Source organism: Condylura cristata, unplaced genomic scaffold, assembly GCF_000260355.1.
Source record: "Condylura cristata isolate star-nosed mole 26May11 unplaced genomic scaffold, ConCri1.0 scaffold00046, whole genome shotgun sequence".
Classification (NCBI taxonomy): Eukaryota; Metazoa; Chordata; class Mammalia; order Eulipotyphla; family Talpidae; genus Condylura; species Condylura cristata.
This window is the reverse complement of record NW_004567147.1, coordinates 1,901,317-1,919,574: the sequence shown is the minus strand read 5'-3', so window position 1 is coordinate 1,919,574 and position 18,258 is coordinate 1,901,317. Positions and strand designations below refer to the sequence as shown.

Sequence of the window (18,258 nt, the reverse complement as noted above, 5' to 3'; positions counted from 1 at the left end):
GCCTGCCTGTATGCTTTTGAACATGTCAGTAGGACCTAATCAATAATTTTGAATGGCCACCATGATACCCTTACCCATTTATTTATCCTTAGCCATGAATTAAGCCAACAACTCTAATGAGACTGATGCCACAAGCTACCCAAAGCTATCATACAATGTTCTATGTAAAGCTTGATTAATCAACTTAATTAGGAGGTGTAATGAGTCATTTTGTGAACTCTAATACTAAGATGCTTTTCAGAACTACACAGGAGCAAAAGTGGCATAAACATGGTGAGGAAAAACTGCTCACATTTTAAAATGAAATAGATCAAAGCTCCGTTATTCACATATCTGTTTTCCTGCATTTGTAGGGACAAAATATAAACACAATCTGCTCTCATTTAACAGTAACAATTAACCCTTAACATAGGAGAAAGATGAAAGTAAAACAAAAAGTCTTTACTACCAAGTAAAGACATCAACATTCCACTGAGGAAAAAAATAGGTGCTGGGACAAGTTATTTTCAAAAAGTGTCTTAGAAGGTCTAAAAAGAATTCCAGGTAAGCCTGATCAGTAAAACTCCCAGGGAAAACCTATTATCCTTTTTTTACAATAACTATACACATGAGCTATACACTTGTCATTCAAAATTAAAACACACCTTCCAATTAAAGTATTTTAATGCATCAAGACATGAAAACTAATTTACACAAACTATTTTTGAAGAGAAATGATATTTCAAGTACCTTGTTTAAGTTGCTTTTCCACTTGCTTGAATAGACCAGTAAATCTGATTTGGAATGGGTACTTATTGCTTCACAATATAGTGATTTTCCAGTCTTCTGTTTCGAATTAAGAAGAGAAAGAGCAACTTTTGTAGGCAAGCCAAGTGGATTTGGATTACTGTTGCTTACTATCCAATCAGTGTAGGCTGAAGTTTTCCGGTCACCCTGAGGCAAATGCAAGGACTTCTGTCTTAACAGGTAACACCATGTAAAGCTGGTAGTAGTCTTCAGGCTGGGGAAAGACAGCTGCTGGGCATCCCCCACATCAAGCACTGGCAGAGTGGTGGCTGCTGGCTGACCCCGTTTGAGGATATTCACTTTGTTGCCTTGATTTTTACCTGCTGGAGACTTCCTTTCTTGGTGATCGTCTGTACCTTCCAAAGGGGAAAGGTGAGTGTTTTCTGAAGGGACAGATGGGTTTTCCACTTTAAGTGACACAGATGACTTTATATTTTCCAATTCTTGCAATTCTTTTATAGTTTCTATAACTACAATCTTAGAGTGTCCTGGTGCCAAATTATCAGCTGCTAAAACTTCTGTCAAATTACCAGCCTCACTACTCATTTCTGGTTGAGAAAAATTATCCTGTTCCAATATTACACCTTCAAGGGGCTCTGTAGTACAAACTTGTCTCACTAAAACAGGTTTCTTCTGTTTACTAACTTCATTAGTTTTTGAATTCAGTGGTTCCAAGGATCTAATATCTGCTGTACAAACAGCTCCATTTTCATCCTTGGCCCGTTTCTGATGCTTTTCCATGGCGATATCTAAACTATTTGCTGGGGAAAGCATCCTTTTACTTGAAGCTGAAGATTCTTGTTGGGGGGAAAGTCTACCAATAGACATTTTTTGAGTTACGGGAAAGGGTTTTGATAGAGAATTTGAGCCTGTATCTGAGAAAACATTTTCACAAACAAGCACTTCCTCTGGATTTGGCAAAGCATTCTGGTAATCTTTTTGTGATTTTGGCACAGAATTTTGTTCTTCACCAACTGGCACTACACTACAAGAAGCCTGGCAAAGTGGCTGGCTGGACAGATCTTGAGTCACTAGAATTTGTGGTAGAGATGTGTCTGTGGCAAAACAGTAAGCTGGGACATTACCTTGCCGACGCACAGGCGGTATAAATGACGACGTCTGACCACTGAGTGGCCCGAGCGTCAGAGGTGGCAAAGGATGTGTATTCGACATGGCATCCACTAATTTGGTTGGTAGTGCCAATGGAGTCCCAAGATGATCAGCCTGAACTGGATCTGAAAGAACATCTTTTGGCAAAGCATGTGCAGGCTTAGAAGAGCAAGACTGGCTTGAAGTGAAAACCTGACACTGAAGTTGGTACTTGGGAGCAAAACAGTCCTCATTGTTAGAAGACACATGTAAACTGGGACTTTCCTCTGGTTTGACACGCTGTGTACACACTTGCCGAGACATCTGTGCATTTTGGTGGCTAACAGGTATGTGGATCTCATTTAACAAATGAAAACACTGTTGGACAGGAAAGATGTTAGCAGAGCTGTGGTTTGAAGTTTCTGCCTGCAGATCTTTCACTTGAATCTGGGAGTGTAAAGCATTTTCAGGAAGTTCAGTTAAAGATGTACTAGTGGGCTGAGGTCCCTGAAATGGTGCCCCATTCACTACTGGGAGAGTAACAGTTTGGAAAGATGAGGGGTTCACAGGCGACAGATGAGTATCTGGAGCGATATTTAAAGATATCTGCCGAATCAATGGCCCTCTCCTCCTTTCCAAGAGAGGTACATGCGTGGTGACACTCACGGCAGAAGGGGCAGCTGGAGGCTGTGGCTCAACAAGGGGCCTCGTGTGGGGTGGGGTTATGCTTCCACAGTCGAATGACTTACTTCTGAAATCAGTGACATCCATTGATGTTTGCATGTAATTAATCTGTTCTGATGCGGCACGCCTCATTTCTCGGTGAGTTCCGGGAACATTAAGAGTATTAGAACCTGCTGGCATCATGATAAACTCTGCTTTATTTAGAAAATCAATTTTGGGGGAAGCCTCAGATTTAGAAATGTCTTCTATGTCTAATGAAGCTGAGAAACTCGAAGTACGTGACAAACTACTCTCCCTGCTTAGACTCCTGGAAAGAGTAGAATCAAAACTTGATTCAGTCGAAGAATTTTCTATCTCAGCAAGACGGAGCCTTTTCTTTTTGGGTGGCAGTTTCTCTGTTGGCAGTTTTGACAAGGTCTCACTGCGCTGGGGCCAGCTGAATTTCTCTGACTTTTCTTGATCATGACCTTGGCTTTCAAGGTCCCGATCTGGTTCTTCTGTGACGAGAATTTCTGGGACTTGGATGTTGTGCTGCCGAACAAGCCTAGAAGGCTGTCCTAACATGTGTCGTTCACTTGAAGTCTTTCTAGAACCTTCCTGAGCATTTGCTAGTGCAGTTTGGTGAGGATGAGGGGTGTTTTGAGGAGGGAGACCTCCCTCCTGGGAAATTCCTATCACTTTCAGAGACCCAGGCTTGACTGTTCTATTCAGCTCTTGGAAAGAAACTGGGGAACCCCTTTCAAGAGACTCAAGCTTATCAAATGAACTGGGTCTGCTCAGTGAGTTGGTGTGCTGAATGACTGAAATCCCATGTCTCTTCAACTCTATCTTGTCTGGGGCAGCTGAGTTTATCTGTTGTTCCATGATGGTGGACAGTTTTGGATCTACAGTCTGGTCAGGGACTCTGGCAACATGCTGAACCTGGGAGTTTTGCAACTGGATATTTCTGTGCTGTTGGTCTCGTGTTATGGGGACATTATGTTTAGAGAAACTGGAAGCCGAACTCAGAGTATTCTGAAATTGAGGGCCTTCATAGCTTTTTGGAGAAGCTCCACTTTCATTTTGCTGAAGTTCATCATCATCTCCAACACTTTTCATTTTCCTTCTTTTTCTTATCTGGGATGTCTGCTCCCAGGCCCCAGTGGAGCCAGCAACTCGGTAATGCAGAATCTGAGGTTGTGTACTGCTAGGCACAGGGCTATGTTCAGGTTCTCTCATAGCTACCTTTGTTTTTGGTCCATGTAACTCTGAACAGTAAAATTTCTTATGGTTTTCAAAATTTTCCAATTTTCTATACCTGTTTCTACAGGTTTCACACTCAAACATTGTCCCACGCCCTTGATGAGACTTCTTCTTTTCTAAATGTGAGCCTGGTGTCAATGACTTGCTCCTTGCTGATAAAGTTTCACTAGTGGCGCTACATCCCTGATAGCTCTCATCCAAAGACTGCCCAGGACCAAGAACATGATTTTCATTTGCTGAAGAGTCTTCTACAGCTGCTTGTCTGACAAGGGGGCGGGGATGTCCACTTTGGGGCACAGAAGTGTTAGGCCCTGATATAAAGACATCATCATAGAAAGCTCCAATTTTGTCATCAAATGACTGACTTCCTCTCAGTGGATGAGATGGAGGTATTATGTTTGCAGGTACTGCAGAATAACCTGTGGTAGGCATAGAATTACTTCTTGTAATAGGTAAACAGTCAAGGGATGGTACAGACAGAAGAAACACTTGCTTTGATTTTTCAGTAGGGGTGAAAGGTGACTTTGGTATATCAGAGCTTGAACTTGTTCTCCGTCCCATTGGTTTTAAATCAAACTGAAAAGAATCCTTAAATATGTATGATTTGGGGGAATCAATACTACCTCGACGTGAGAGAGAGGTTCTTCTTGGCTTTACACTGTCCAGTTGCTTATCATCTACCAAAGCTTCATTATCAGAAATCAGTTTTGAAATTCTTTCTTCAAGTGTTTTTGTTGCCAAAGGTGGGCGCATCTGACCGGGCTGCAATGCTTTTTCACCTGCTGGTAAAGTAGAAGGTGCTGGTGTGTTGATACGAAGTGCAGAGGGTGTGATATTCTTATTTGAGTCCTGTTCTGTGGTGGGTAAAGTTCTTGCAAAGGAAATTGGTGGACTCACTGTTTGATCGGCACTTTCAGAACGTGAAAAATAACCAGAATCTGTACTTCCTAAACTTCGAGGACTCAGAAGTTTTCCTTGTTGCTCTTGGGAGTAATCTGTAGCCTGCTGCCTTTGCAACTGGGCATGCACAGTACCTATATGAGATTCTTGCTTTCCTTCTGGATGATTCATGTCCCCTTTTGGACAAGACTTCGTATTAGTCTCTAGGGAGGATACCCAGGGTGGATGTGACAATATATTAGTTACCTGAAGGTCCTTCTGTTTCTGTGTACTAGGAAGGTCAGGCTTAGAATCCGCAACCTTTGGGCTCTCAACTCTTAAAGGGGAAATGTTGACAGGGTGTACCACAACTTTTGGTAACTCTGTCATAGTTTGTGATTCTGAAGATTTGTCTGGAAGTGAAAAGGTACCTACAGTATGGTCTGGATTGCTTGGAATGGGACCTGATTTTGATAAAGCTTCAGAATTTGCTATTATTTTCATTATTTGCACAGGCTGCAGTTCCATGGAGCCTGAACCATTCTGTCTTTCATCAACAGTGCCCTCCTCATCACTTTCCCCACTGTCTTCTACATCCGAGTGGATGCTAAGTGCTTTTGGGGACTCATGTGACAAGAACAAACCACCAGCATCAGGTTGCAAGACAAGACCCAATTTGATAGTATGTGCATGGGATTTTTTGTGCTTGTATAGATTACTTTTAGTCTTAAATGAAAATCCACAGGTCACACAAGGATAAGGTCGCTCTCCAGTGTGGGAACGAATATGCTTTAAAAGCACACTAGGCTTTGCACAAGCTCTATTGCAATACTCACAAATATACTTTCCTTGTTTTTTTGGCTTCTGATCTTTCAGAAGAAGATTGCACATTTGTTCTACACTGTGATTAACAACAGAGGCTATAGGAGCTGAATTATAAACTGTCATGGGGGCTGACTGTGTAGAATGAGTTGGACTTATTGACATAGGTGAAGCAGAATCCACTTGCTGATTTTGAGGAGTAACCTGAGTTCTACTGGAAGGTGAAGTCAGACCTATAGATGATGTAACTACTACATTATAAACTTGTTCAAGCTTGGCATTTTCTTGATTTTGCAGATTTTTCAGTGATCCTGTGAAACCTGAACATACTGGAAGCTGTTGATTAAGTTGGTGAGAGTTAGAAACAAAGTGTTCCTGTTGATTATATGAATGAGAAATAGCCTGCACTGCTACTGGCTCATTCGTCTGAGCAGCAGAAGCATGTACTGTGTATGAGGTACAAGAAGACTGTGATTCAGCAACAAATTCTTGTGAAGTCTGATTGGGAGTATCCATCGAGCTGATTTTTAATTGAGAAGGGGATCGTGCAGTTTTATTTGGTCTCAGTTTTTCTATCTTAACTGCACAAGATGAGCTCTTTTGTGATAAGGTGCTCAGTTCTGGCTCCATCGCTTTCAGTAAGACATCAAATGCGGAGGAACCAGTACTACCATTAGAGGAGATACATTCACTGTGGTCAGTCCTGGTTTTACTGGATAAAGAACTAGGCTCACATCTTCCATCTAGGTGATTTAACTTGTCAGGGTCAGAGCCTTCAGATCTCCACCTCCGCAGTTCAGATGGGTGCTGAAAAATCAAGGGCTTCTTGGGGGAGACTGAGTCTTCGATCTTAGCAGCCTCAGTAATTATCCTTGGTGTTTCTCCATTTTGTCTGGTAAATTGCTTCCCATTTTTTACAGGACTGTGATTCTGCTTCTTGTGAGGCTCTGAAGCACTCTGAAGAACAGTAAAAGATGATTCTTCTGTATTTTGTTTGTGTTTTGCCTGAAGAGGATTTCTCAGTGGAGATTTTGGTATTTTTTTCAGATGATTTTCAGCTACAATCTTTTTCCGTTTCACACCTTTAAGTGATTCTGAAGTTCCTTTAATACCAGCCTCTAAGATTTCTGCTCAAAAAACAAAAACAAGAAAATCAGTTGGCAAATTGGCACACAGACCAACTATATAATCATCATGGGGCCTCCCTGGCCACACAGGGGTACAAGTCTCAGCGCTCTCAAGTTATTGTCAGCTAGTGTGGTATGAGTTCAATCTGTGACCAGGGAGCTAATCCACATGGCCCAGCAGACCTCCCCTGTCTTGCCCACTGCTCCCCTCACAGTATATTTCAGTAGATCTGCCTGTTCTGCTCCCTACTCTGTCTCTGGTGAATCCTCTCACCTCCCACACCTCTGGCCTACAGCCCAGTTATGCACAGATTAGATTAGGGAGGTGGATGGATGACTGATAGATAAATAAAGATAGAAAAAATTACAATCATGGAAGGCATTATAACAATTGAATAAGGTGTTTAAGGGGAGCCTACATTCAATAAAACAGCATTCTAACATTTTGACAATATTAGAAATGCGACAATCAAATCTTTTGAAATAGTCAAGCAAAGACCTAAGTGTGTACTTCTAGAAGAAGTATTCTTCTCTTGATGCCCTGTCTCAGGATGGAACAGATTTGTCCTTGAAACAGATCTTTGAAAACTAAATTAACCTTCGTGTATCATTCCAAAGCTGAGGGCTCTGTCTATGCAATAGTCTTGAAAAACCTAGGCCATAAAAAGTTTTAACTTTTTAGCTAGGCATTTGAGTTAGGATCTTATAGTGAAAATTGTCTGAAAGTTTCTAACAATAGCAGTGCTCTAGAATGTGTAATACCTCACGAGGAAAATAGCTACTATAAAATAATCTTAAGAGCAAACAAATCAGAGGATCATTAGAAAGTATCACTATTATAGCAATAATATAAAAAAGAGGAAAAAAATAACACAATCCAATGTTTATGGTTCTTCAATGAAATCCAAAAGTCATGTTGTAATGGTCCTTTGTTTAAAAATCACTTTTAATAAAGAGAATTAACAAATGGCTGTATCTCTTTAACATTAGTGATAAATCAATAGGTAGGCAGTTTATTGCAGAAAAGAAGAAATAAAACTACCTTCACTACTGACTGTATTGAAAGTAATAGCATTCAAATGGAATTAACTACATGCACTGTCAACTATGTTTTTATCAATAATTACTTGCCAATATTAAGCTTGTTTCTACATATTAAGTATTTAGGCAAGGAAATATTATTCAAGCTTATGTATCTTATTTGCACAAAAGCCAAACATACTAATTCCTCAAAATTTTCAAATAACTGTTGCAAAGGATATAAGCAAAATTTACATTAGATAAAATGTCTACACCTCAATAACTACTTTGCACTTACTGAAGATAAAAATTTACATGAAATAAAAATATTGTGGTCATCTGTGATGTCAATTTGTGTGCTCTTATATATTAATTTATAAAAGGAAATGCATGCTAATAATGCTAAAGAGACATTTACCCAACTCTCCTAGTAAAGGAAAAAAAATAAGAAGGGCAGGGCCTCCTAGATAAAGTTTTTAAGCTAAAGAAAATCAGGAGAACAAGTATAAGTGACTGTTGACACATTTACAAACTGATGGTAAACAAGCATTTCTTTCTTTCTTTTTTTTTAGTCCTCTCATTTATAAAGTAACATTGTCAATGATGGCTCTCAAGCACTTTATGGCTCTCAAGAACTCCACCAGGCAAGAGGTCAAATTGAAAAATGATAACCATCTAGGTTGAGTAGTTTTCCCACTTATTTCCAAAAAGCTTGGAAGTGGGTGGTAATATAAGTGAAAGGCATTAGGCTGCTCAAATAAATATAAAGAAAGAGCAGAGAAAGCACATGGAGGAAAAGAGGTTTCCAGTTCCAGTGACTGTCAGTCCAGGAACACAAAATGTAATTTTTACAACGACCATGGCCACCTATGCACCCAAAATCAGGGCTGAGGTAATTAATATTTATTTTGTGTTGTTAAAACACATTTAAGAAATAAGCTTTTATTTTTACAGAAAGATGTTGCAAAACAAAAATAATAATGTCTTACTCTCCAAAGAAAAATGCAAAAATTCAACCCATAAATAAAACAAATAGCAAACTATACATATGTGTGTGTATACACACACACACACACATATCATGCATATGCTTAAAACAAACAAAAAAATGTGAAATGTAATTTATGCTTAAAAGAAGATGAGTTAGAATAAAAACAATGAAACTACTAGATTTCAGATTCACATTTCTTTACAGAAACACTATTTCCTAAAAATTCTTCTGGAGTTAAGGATTTGAAGAAAGATTTTAAACAGATTTTTCAGAAATGCATGTTTTAGTACTAGCTGAAGACTCAGTCATTTCTATTTTGTAAAGACTATAAATTAAAATTCTGCTCACAGTTGTTTACTCTTAGTTCTCTTTGAATTTTAACATTTCCTTGGTGTTAGTACGTCAATCCCTCCCTTCAAAATATTGTGCACTCCTGTGTCTTCTAGTACTAACATTCATATAAAAAAATCTGGTACCAGCCTTAGTTTCCTCTCCTAGAGGTAATTTCCTTTTTTTTTTTTTTTGCCTGTGTGTCTGCAAAATTATTTTTTAAGTCTATTAATATAATTAAGAGTAAATCCATAGTCAGTCAATGTATAACTTACAATTTTTTTTCTAGAAAACAATGATTATCTCTGGAAGGAAATTTTTGGAAATTTTTTTCTTTTACTGTATCTTCAAATATATTTTCTGTTCAAAACTCTGATGTCAATTATTATTCTGGACCAACCTTAATGCAATTTTTAATTATTTTCATCATTCTGCTTTTGTATGAGCTTTTCTCTAGAATTACCTAAAGATTTTCTGGTATGTTAACAATCCATTTTTAAGAGCATTAAGCTCCTTAGTGTTTTAGACTGATAATGTGTTCTGATTTTGTTCCCTTAGCTCCATTATTTCCCATTTTACTCATCTTATTGTCTCATAGTATGTTTTAGTTCTTCCATTAATAAACTTATGACCTTATTAAATTAAATGCTTAAAAAACCCTTCTGTTTTTGAGGCATCATTTTTCTCTAAGTCTGTTTATAGCCTCTTTTTTTATGTTCTACTTTCTACTGCTTGAAATCATGGGGGATAGCAGGGTGTGGTATAGCATTCAGTGAAGAGTATTTTCATTGTAGTATTTTATTCATGTAAGATTTTGTTGGGTCACTCTCCTCATTCATGAGATAAAGTTCATTCTCATTAGGAGGAACTGGATCATTAGGATGGCCCTGGCTGGCTAATGGGTTAGTATCTAAATTCTTCCTGCTGCTGCTATTAGGAATGAAGAGAATGTGTTTGTACTTGGGGTGTGGGGAGTTTTTACAAAAAAAGTTTGAATTTGCAAACTGGGTTTTCAGACAATGATACCTGCCTTAGTTTCACTAAACATAATCTTGAATAGTTTAAAACCTACTAGAGAGTGTCCAGAGTTATATTCTCTAGCCTTTTATCTATAGTAAGAAACACAATCATAAACACTGTGAGTACATCCACAACCTCTGGTATATAGTTACAAGACGCAATAGTTAAGAGGATATATCAACCAGAATACGTCAAAGCAAAGATAAAGATGCAGAGGAGAATGACAGGCGAACAGCTGTGTTCCATTAGCACTTCTTTTTCAATAACTTTAAAGGCAAATTGTTGTTATAGCAAATTAAACTGAAAATAAATTAAAGGGACAGAGAGATAGATAAAAAGACAAGTGGTATAAGACAACCTAAGGATAATTCCCACCAACCTAGTAACCATTAAGGTAAATATATATTTTGAAGAAGGGCATACATTGCTGAGAATACCACTAGCTGGTTTTCAGAATAACATCAAGAGAACAACAGACTGGAAACAAAGCAGTTTCCTGGTTTAGGGGAGGACCTGAGGTTTCAGTTAAGTATGAGGAAGAATAGTCTCAAAGTAGGTAAAAAGGCATGGCAAAAGAAACTACAACTGAGTTGTATGTTTAAAATCCTGCCTAGCTTGAAGGTAGGTTTCTTTTTCAGATTTATTCAGAAACATGTCAGTGTAAAACACTTAAAATTTTTCTTTGGTTTTTGGTATATTGGGACTACCTATTTTCTAACAATTAGCAATATGCTGGATTAGAGATCTAACAGATCACACAGGGAGACCACTGAGGATCCTTTCATGAAAGAGTTAAAATGTGGGCCCTCCATGGTGGCACAGCAGGTTAAAGCACAGCACTAAGAAGCTTAAGCCAATTCTGCATGAGTTAGATTCTGCATGAATTCGATCCCCCGCCTGCCCTGGAGAGATCCACATGGCACGGCAGACCTCTCCTGATCTGCCCGCTGCTCCCCTCAGCAGTGTACTTCATTGATCTGCCTGTTCTGCTCCCCAGTCTGTCTCTGGTGAATCCTCTCACCCTCCGCATCTCTGGCTGTACCCCAGTTCTGTATGAATAAGTAAATCTTTAAAAAAAAAAAAAAGTTAAAATGTTATTCATCTCAACCAGCGACAGTGAGTCTGTTAATTAACAACAATAAAAAAAGAAGAAAAAAAAAGTTAACTTTGCTAAAGATTCTGCTGAGTTATCTTTACCTGTGAGGACTTAGCTATTTGGAAAGGGGGAATTAATTTATTTTTCCATCTTACTGCTTCTCAAATTTAGTGTACATGCACAGAATTATAAATTGTAGCTACAAATTGAGAAGTAGAAATTTTCAATGGGGGAAATGGTTAGGCTAATTATGGCATAGCCACTTAACATAACATTAAACATCAATTTAAACTAATTATGAAGATTACACAGCAATATGAAAATTACAATACTAAATGTATGTACATATTCTTTTCCTTCCCTAGAGAAAAGTCTGGGCTCAGGCATAGAACTGGGAGTAAAGATGATGACAACTGCTCTTATAAAATTACAAAAATAATAAGCTAGAAAGAATATATAGTAGAGAAGTCTGACAGCAGAAACTTAGTCATCACTAGAATTAAGATGAACTAGAAATGAAAAGAAACACAGGGGTAATGTGAAAGATAATAAGTGAAATCCAGTATGTCAGGGTTTGAGGACAGAAGGAAGATGTGGCCAACAGTGTTAAACACTACACAGAGTCAGATAAATAAGACTAAATAAGAGAGCACTGGAGCTGGCAGTGACTGGGTCGAGGAATACATCCTTATCTCAGAGAACAGTTGTGGATTGGTCCCGTAAAAACCTGTATCACAAAAAAAGAGCATGATGAAGTTTACGGACCAGCAAATATTTTTTGAAAAAAACATTTGAAAGTCCAGATGTTATTATCAGAGGAAGAGAATGGAAAGTTAGAAAGGGTTGAGTAGTTTACAAACAGGAAGTATAAATCAACAGAGAGAAGGAGACTGAAATGCAAGATAAAAAAATTAAAGTGTGATACCTATACTCGAGTTAAAATTAGATGTACCACATGGATGTAGGAACTACCCATACCACGTAGCAAGCATTTGGAAGCCATATTCAATGCACACTCTTCCCATTACTCACAGAATGTAAACATTATCTTGGCCAGAAGATGGCACAGTCATCTGGCTCCACCTTTCTGATCTCCTTCCATACCACTTTCCCCTTATTTTTTGTGCATCAACCGACACTGGTGAACTATAGGCTATTATAGCAGGCCCATGTCCTGCTTGTCTGTGGGAGTTTGTATTGGGTGTTTCTTGAAAAACTCCTCCTAATCTCAACTCTCTACAAGACTAGATAATATTCAACCCATGTTGAATGTAGGGCTTAACATTCATGGTCATTACCCCACTACACCTAAAGCAGGTGGCCTTGTGTTGTCTACCCACCCTGCTAATTCCCCTCATAACAGTATCACAATGACAAACACCCTCTTTATGTACTTTTGTCTACCTTCTAATTTTGATATGAAACCTATAAGACCATGTCTTTATTATTCATTCCTACATATACAGCCCTTACTAGGGATGGATGAAAGAATTCTCTAAGTAGGAGAAAATAAGGGATAAATGAAATTCCAATCAATTCTTTGTGAAGTTAGAAATTTTACCAGTAAGTTGCCTATTTTAAATAACAATGATATACCATAAAATACAACATCAATTCCTTATTTTTAAAAATGAAAACACTTGAGTCTACTTTGGAATGTAAAAACTTGAAGACGGTTGCTTCTACCCTAAAGATTAGAAAAGTGCAGAAATATCACAAAAATCAGAACTTCCTTTGAGCCCATCAGATAGTCAAGGGCAACCAAACAGCCTGACCTCAAAGGACAGAAACATGTACTGGCTCACACAGGGCCACGTATGGTAGAAGATGCGGGAGGAGGATGTGGTAGTCATGCAATGAGTGAGAAAATATCACCTAAATTCTAACACTCTTGGAAGCCCAGTGTGTATTGATTTCAATGGGCCTCAGACACACAGGAATTCACTCACTTTCAGGCTCTTTTCCTTGTGTATACAGAGTAGGCAAGTAGAGAAAGTAGCCATATGCAAGAGGGAGTCGGCTGCCTTTGTGAAAAAAGCACAAAGCCACAGGCCCTGCCTGATAGCTTCTCTTGTGGAGCAAAAGCCTTACACTTTAAATTAACCATTTGGGAGAGAAATAGTAGAACCATCATCCACAGAGCATGGGAAAGCAACTGAAGCTTCGAGAAGGGTAGGAGAGAAAATGTTCTAATCGACAGAAGGTAGGAAACTGTCTTGGGGTCAAAAGTCCATACTAATAAAATTAGAGATTTGCTGCTGTGAGTGGGCCAGGAAAAACAGTTAAGTTTTCCTCATTCCTAAGAATGAGGCTAGGTGGGGATAATGGGGCAATCTTCAGGTACCCCTACTACCAGGGAGTACCTGGTAGTAGTGTACTCCAAGGAGAGGGAAAGGCAGTGGAGTGAATCCAGTCTACACCAAAGGTACAAACACCTGAAAATTGAACATATAGCACAAAACTGAAAAAAGTCCTCCAGATCACCAGTCCCGACATCAGCATAAAAAAATTCAGGCCACCACTAAAAGAATTACAGGCCAGTGTGGAGACTGAAGATAAACCTAGAAACAACAAAATAATAAAATACAAAGTCCAACTCTTAAAGAGACTGTTTCAAACTCCCTGGTAGATGATCTGAAAGAGTAAAAGTGCCTACTCCACTCATTAAAAATTACTGACTTCAGCATTCACTGTTATAAACTATATCCAAAATTCAATAAAAATGTAAGACACACATGTATATGATAAAAAGAGACAAAGAAACTAACTATCAAGAAATAAAGCAATAAAAAACAGACTCAGAGATGACATAGATGTTAGCACTCTAGACAGGAAAATTTTAAAACAACTAAGTAATATGCTAAGAAGTGTAGAGGACAAGGTTGATAACAAACATTCACAGATGGGAATTTGGGCAGACAATAAAATAAAACATTAAAAATACAAGAAAAAATGACAGAGATAAAGAATGACTTTATGGGTTCATTAGTAGACTTGACAAAACTACGGTTTACGTGAACTTGTAGACCAATAAAAATTAGACCAAGTACAAGAAGAAAATTAAAATATATTTGCATGGAAAACAAAATTAGCAAGTCTAAGACCCATATGACAATAGCCAACAATCTAATGTACAAGTGAAATCATAGGAGGAGAATGAAGAAAATGAAATAGGAATATTTGAAGAAATAGTGATCAAAACTTTGCCCCAAATAAACACCAAACCATAATCCAGAGTGTAGAGAACCCTAACCAGATGAATAATAAGAAAAAAAGAATTAGAAAAGAGAAGAAAAAAACAAGAAAGAAAAATAATGGAAGGAAAAAAACCTACCTAATACATTAGATTCACACTACTAAAATCTAAAAATAAACAGGAAAAACTTGAAGGTGCCCAGTGGATAGTAAATATATATATACACACAGAGAATCTGATAAGAATTTAAAGCAGAATTATCAAAGAGACTATGGAGCAGCATTTTTATACTACTGGTGAAAAACAAAACCAAACCAAAAATGCTGACCTGGAATTCTATATGGAGAATAATGGCTTTCAAAATGAAGGTGAAACAAATTTTTCTTTTAAAAGTTGAAAGAATTCACTACCAGCAGACCTACACCAAGACATTATTGAAGAGCTCTGAAACATAAGAAATTTTAATGGATTTGAAAAGTTTCAAGAATTCAAATTTCATCACTTTAAAGTATAATGCAGTGTAAAGATCTTTATTTTGCTCAATATAATGATGTGAGAGGCAAAAAGTGTACACTTAAATCCCTGAAAACTGCAAGCATGTTTACTTACCTGGCACTGGGAACTTCGATGAGATAAAGTCACAGATTTAAGATGAAAAACAGTATCTTGGACCTCATCAAATGTAATCAATTGATGAGAGGAGAGACTTGAATTGCAGTTGCTGGCTTTAAATATGGACATAGGAACCCCGGTGTAATCAGAACTGGACATGACCTTCAATTCACAGCCAACAATGACACAAGGTACTCAGGTGGACAGATAAAGGAATTTAATTGTGTCAATAAGTAGAGCAAGGAAACTGATTCTTCTCTAAAACTTCTAGTAAGAAACAGAGCTTGGCTGACATTTTGACTATAATAGCACAGCGAAACAAAACAAAATCCATGGTTTTTTTTTTTTTTTTTTTTTTTTTTTTTTACAGATTTATTTATTTATTTGTGCATACAGAACTGGAGTGCAGGCCAGAGGCTCAGGGGCGGTGAGAGGCTTCACCAGAGACAGAGCAGGGAACAGAACAGGAGATCCACGGAAGTACACTGCTGAGGGGAGCAGCGGGCGGGTCAGGAGAGGTCTGCCACGCCATGTGGTCACCTCCGGGGCAGGCGGGAATCGAACTCATATGGAAGCGGCCTTAGATTCTCAGTGCTGTGCTTTAACCGCTACACCACCAAGGAGGGCCCAAAACCCGTTTTAATATACAGAGCTGCAAGTATTTTTTAACTGCTCACTTACAGCAATGGTTACACAGCAACAGAAAACTAATACGGGTAGACATGGGTCACATGTGAATATTTAAAATTAAAAACCGTCTGCAGCTCAAAAACTTAGAAACAGCATGTTCTCTGAACACAAAGAAATTAAAGAAGAGATAAATAAAAATCTGGGAAATCTTCAAATATTTTTAAGTAAACAACATTTAAAAATTGCTTAGATGTCAAAATGAGGCATAGAAAAAACATGCTAAAAACATTTATCATGCTAATGACATACAACACTCAAAATAAAAATCTAGAAAAATCTCCTCTGAGGTTTGGGACTTTGAAAGAATTCTTGTAATAGCTAATGTACTTTTAACCACTTACCCAGATGATTTGCCTAATGTTATAACAGAATAAAAAACAGAAATGAGATATAAATGATGGTATGGAAAGGAAAAGCATTATTTTCTAACAATGTAATGGCTTCCTAGGGTAACCAAGAGAAATAACTGAAACTCTACTATCGCTAACAAGAGTTCAGTTATGATAACTTCCTGACAAAAACATAGAGAAATAAATCTGTTCATTATGCCAAAAAATATATATAATGGGAAAATATTCTCTTTATAACAGCAACAAAAATAGGAAAATGTTTAAAATAATTTAACACAAAATATATAAAAATTAAAAAAGTTAAAAATTAAAGTTTCCTGATGACTAATGAAGGGATCAAGGACTGCCCCTTACTACTAGAGAATCTTTATTTTAAAGATATCAACACAATTCCCAAATGTGTAAATTTTATGTAATTTTAAACACATTTTTAAGTATGACATGACTCTTCATTTGTGTGTCTAAATACTCTAAATTAAGCCATGAAATTCTGAAAAAGAACTATATAAAGACAACTAAATGGAGGAAAAGGACAGAAGTGCAAGAAGATGAAGTCAGCACCTACGTCTCCTGAGGCCCAGGGCATGTTTCCTACCCAGAAGGAGCAACTGAAAGGAGCTAGGAGTGGACATGAAGCCAAGGCATGCCATGCATGGAATTCTTAAAAAGACCTACCTACCTGGTTTTAGGTGAGGAATTGTAGGAGCAATATTTGAGGAGACAAGGTCTGTTTTTGAAAACTAATGAAACACACAAATCTACAGATTTGAGTGCTAAAACCACAAGAGAAATAATACTAATTCACTGTGAAACTGCAAAAGTCAGAGACAAGGGCAAAGAACTTAAAGAATGTATATTGATAGAGATCATACTACCCAAACTAAACAAAAACAAGCCCTAAAATCTGACAGCAGAAGTAAGCCTATCAGAGACTGAGGTTGTGGATGAGAAACAAAGGGACCCAAGAAACTGGTGAAAGAATATCAGTGCTTTGGTGGTGGGTGTGTTGTGATGACATAAATCTGAAGAGATGTGAACCTATACCTCTGAACATATAATTCTGTAAACCAATATTATTGCAATAAAAAGTCACACAATGTTTTAAAAAGCAAAAAGCACGTTACTTTCAAAAGCACTAATTAGACTCAAGTAATATTGCAACAGTAAGAATTTATAATTCAAGGAAACAAAATTTGGGAGAATTCAATGATAGTCTCTTCTGTACTCAGAAAAAATTAATTCTGAAGGATGAAAACAGGCATTTTCTAATAAATGACACATGAAATAATTTGTCAGAACTGACCTGTCACTAATGGGAAACTAAAGGCTAGTTTCAAGTTTTTTTTTTTTTAAAAAAGCATCCCAGATAGACAGAATTTTAAGATGAAATAACAACAACAAAAAAGATTAATATGGGAATAAAACAAAATGAGTAGAAATATCATGAAAAATAACAAAGCATATGAAATTCACATACATGCTAATAATAACATTTAAGTCCAAAGCAGGATAAATGGACAAGTTCTTCAACGATGAAGGCACTGATGTAAGGAGCAAGAGCCCAGAAACTTGAAGTCAGTAGGAACAATAAACAGCAGCCTCAGGAGTAGCACTGTGCCTCAGTAAGCACATCAAGGGAAGATGAGAGTGGTTCTTAGACCATTTCATGAAAGAAAAGATATGTTTTACCAACTAAAATTAAAGCTTTAATACGCTTGAGGAATACATAAAAAACAATCAGAACACAGGAGCCAATTGTGAAGAGGAACCCCAGCCCTGAAAAGAAAGAATGGAAAAGAATTTAAGGCCAACTTCCTAAGAAGTCCAGGAATCATTTAAAGATGTAATCACTGAAAGGTAAGACATTATTAAACTTATTAAATGCTTTGTAAAAAACTGCTCAAAGGAAATAGAAATATAAGATATGAGTGAGAAATCTGAATTTGCCATAGTAGCAGGGTCTGATTGTAGCTGGGTCAGGAAATGAAAAATAATATATAGGCTTTAACAACAACAACAAAAAAAATGTAGTAGAATAAAGCCACACAAATCTTACTTCCTTACAACATTTTGTTAAAATAAAAAATTTCATCTCTAAAGTGTTTCTGTAACATATAGGCCATATATGGCACAAAAAGCATAGGTGTTATTCTTATACAAGTAATTAAATAATGAAATGCTCAGCACCAAGCCAAATCAATAAGCAAATTAAGAACTCAACTAATAGTTGCTTACTTGACAATAATTTAAAATAATATAGATCTGGGCCCTCCCTGTTGGCGCAGCGGGTTAAAGCACTGCTCTGAGAAACTAAAGCCACCTAC

The 18,258-nt window shown here is 37.4% G+C and overlaps 1 protein-coding gene across 1 annotated transcript in view; it reads right to left on the bottom strand.

The window, feature by feature from the left end:
* Positions 1-15,053, bottom strand: part of HIVEP1 (human immunodeficiency virus type I enhancer binding protein 1) — a 48,267-nt gene extending 33,214 nt beyond the window's left edge. Inside the window, exons 1-3 of the mRNA XM_012734128.1 lie at positions 14,892-15,053; positions 12,737-12,773; positions 730-6,629 (exon numbers count right to left, since the gene is read on the bottom strand). Of these exons, the coding sequence (XP_012589582.1) occupies positions 730-6,629; positions 12,737-12,773; positions 14,892-15,053 (6,099 nt within the window). The remainder of the gene's footprint in view (positions 1-729; positions 6,630-12,736; positions 12,774-14,891) is intronic.
* Positions 15,054-18,258: the final 3,205 nt, after the last annotated feature.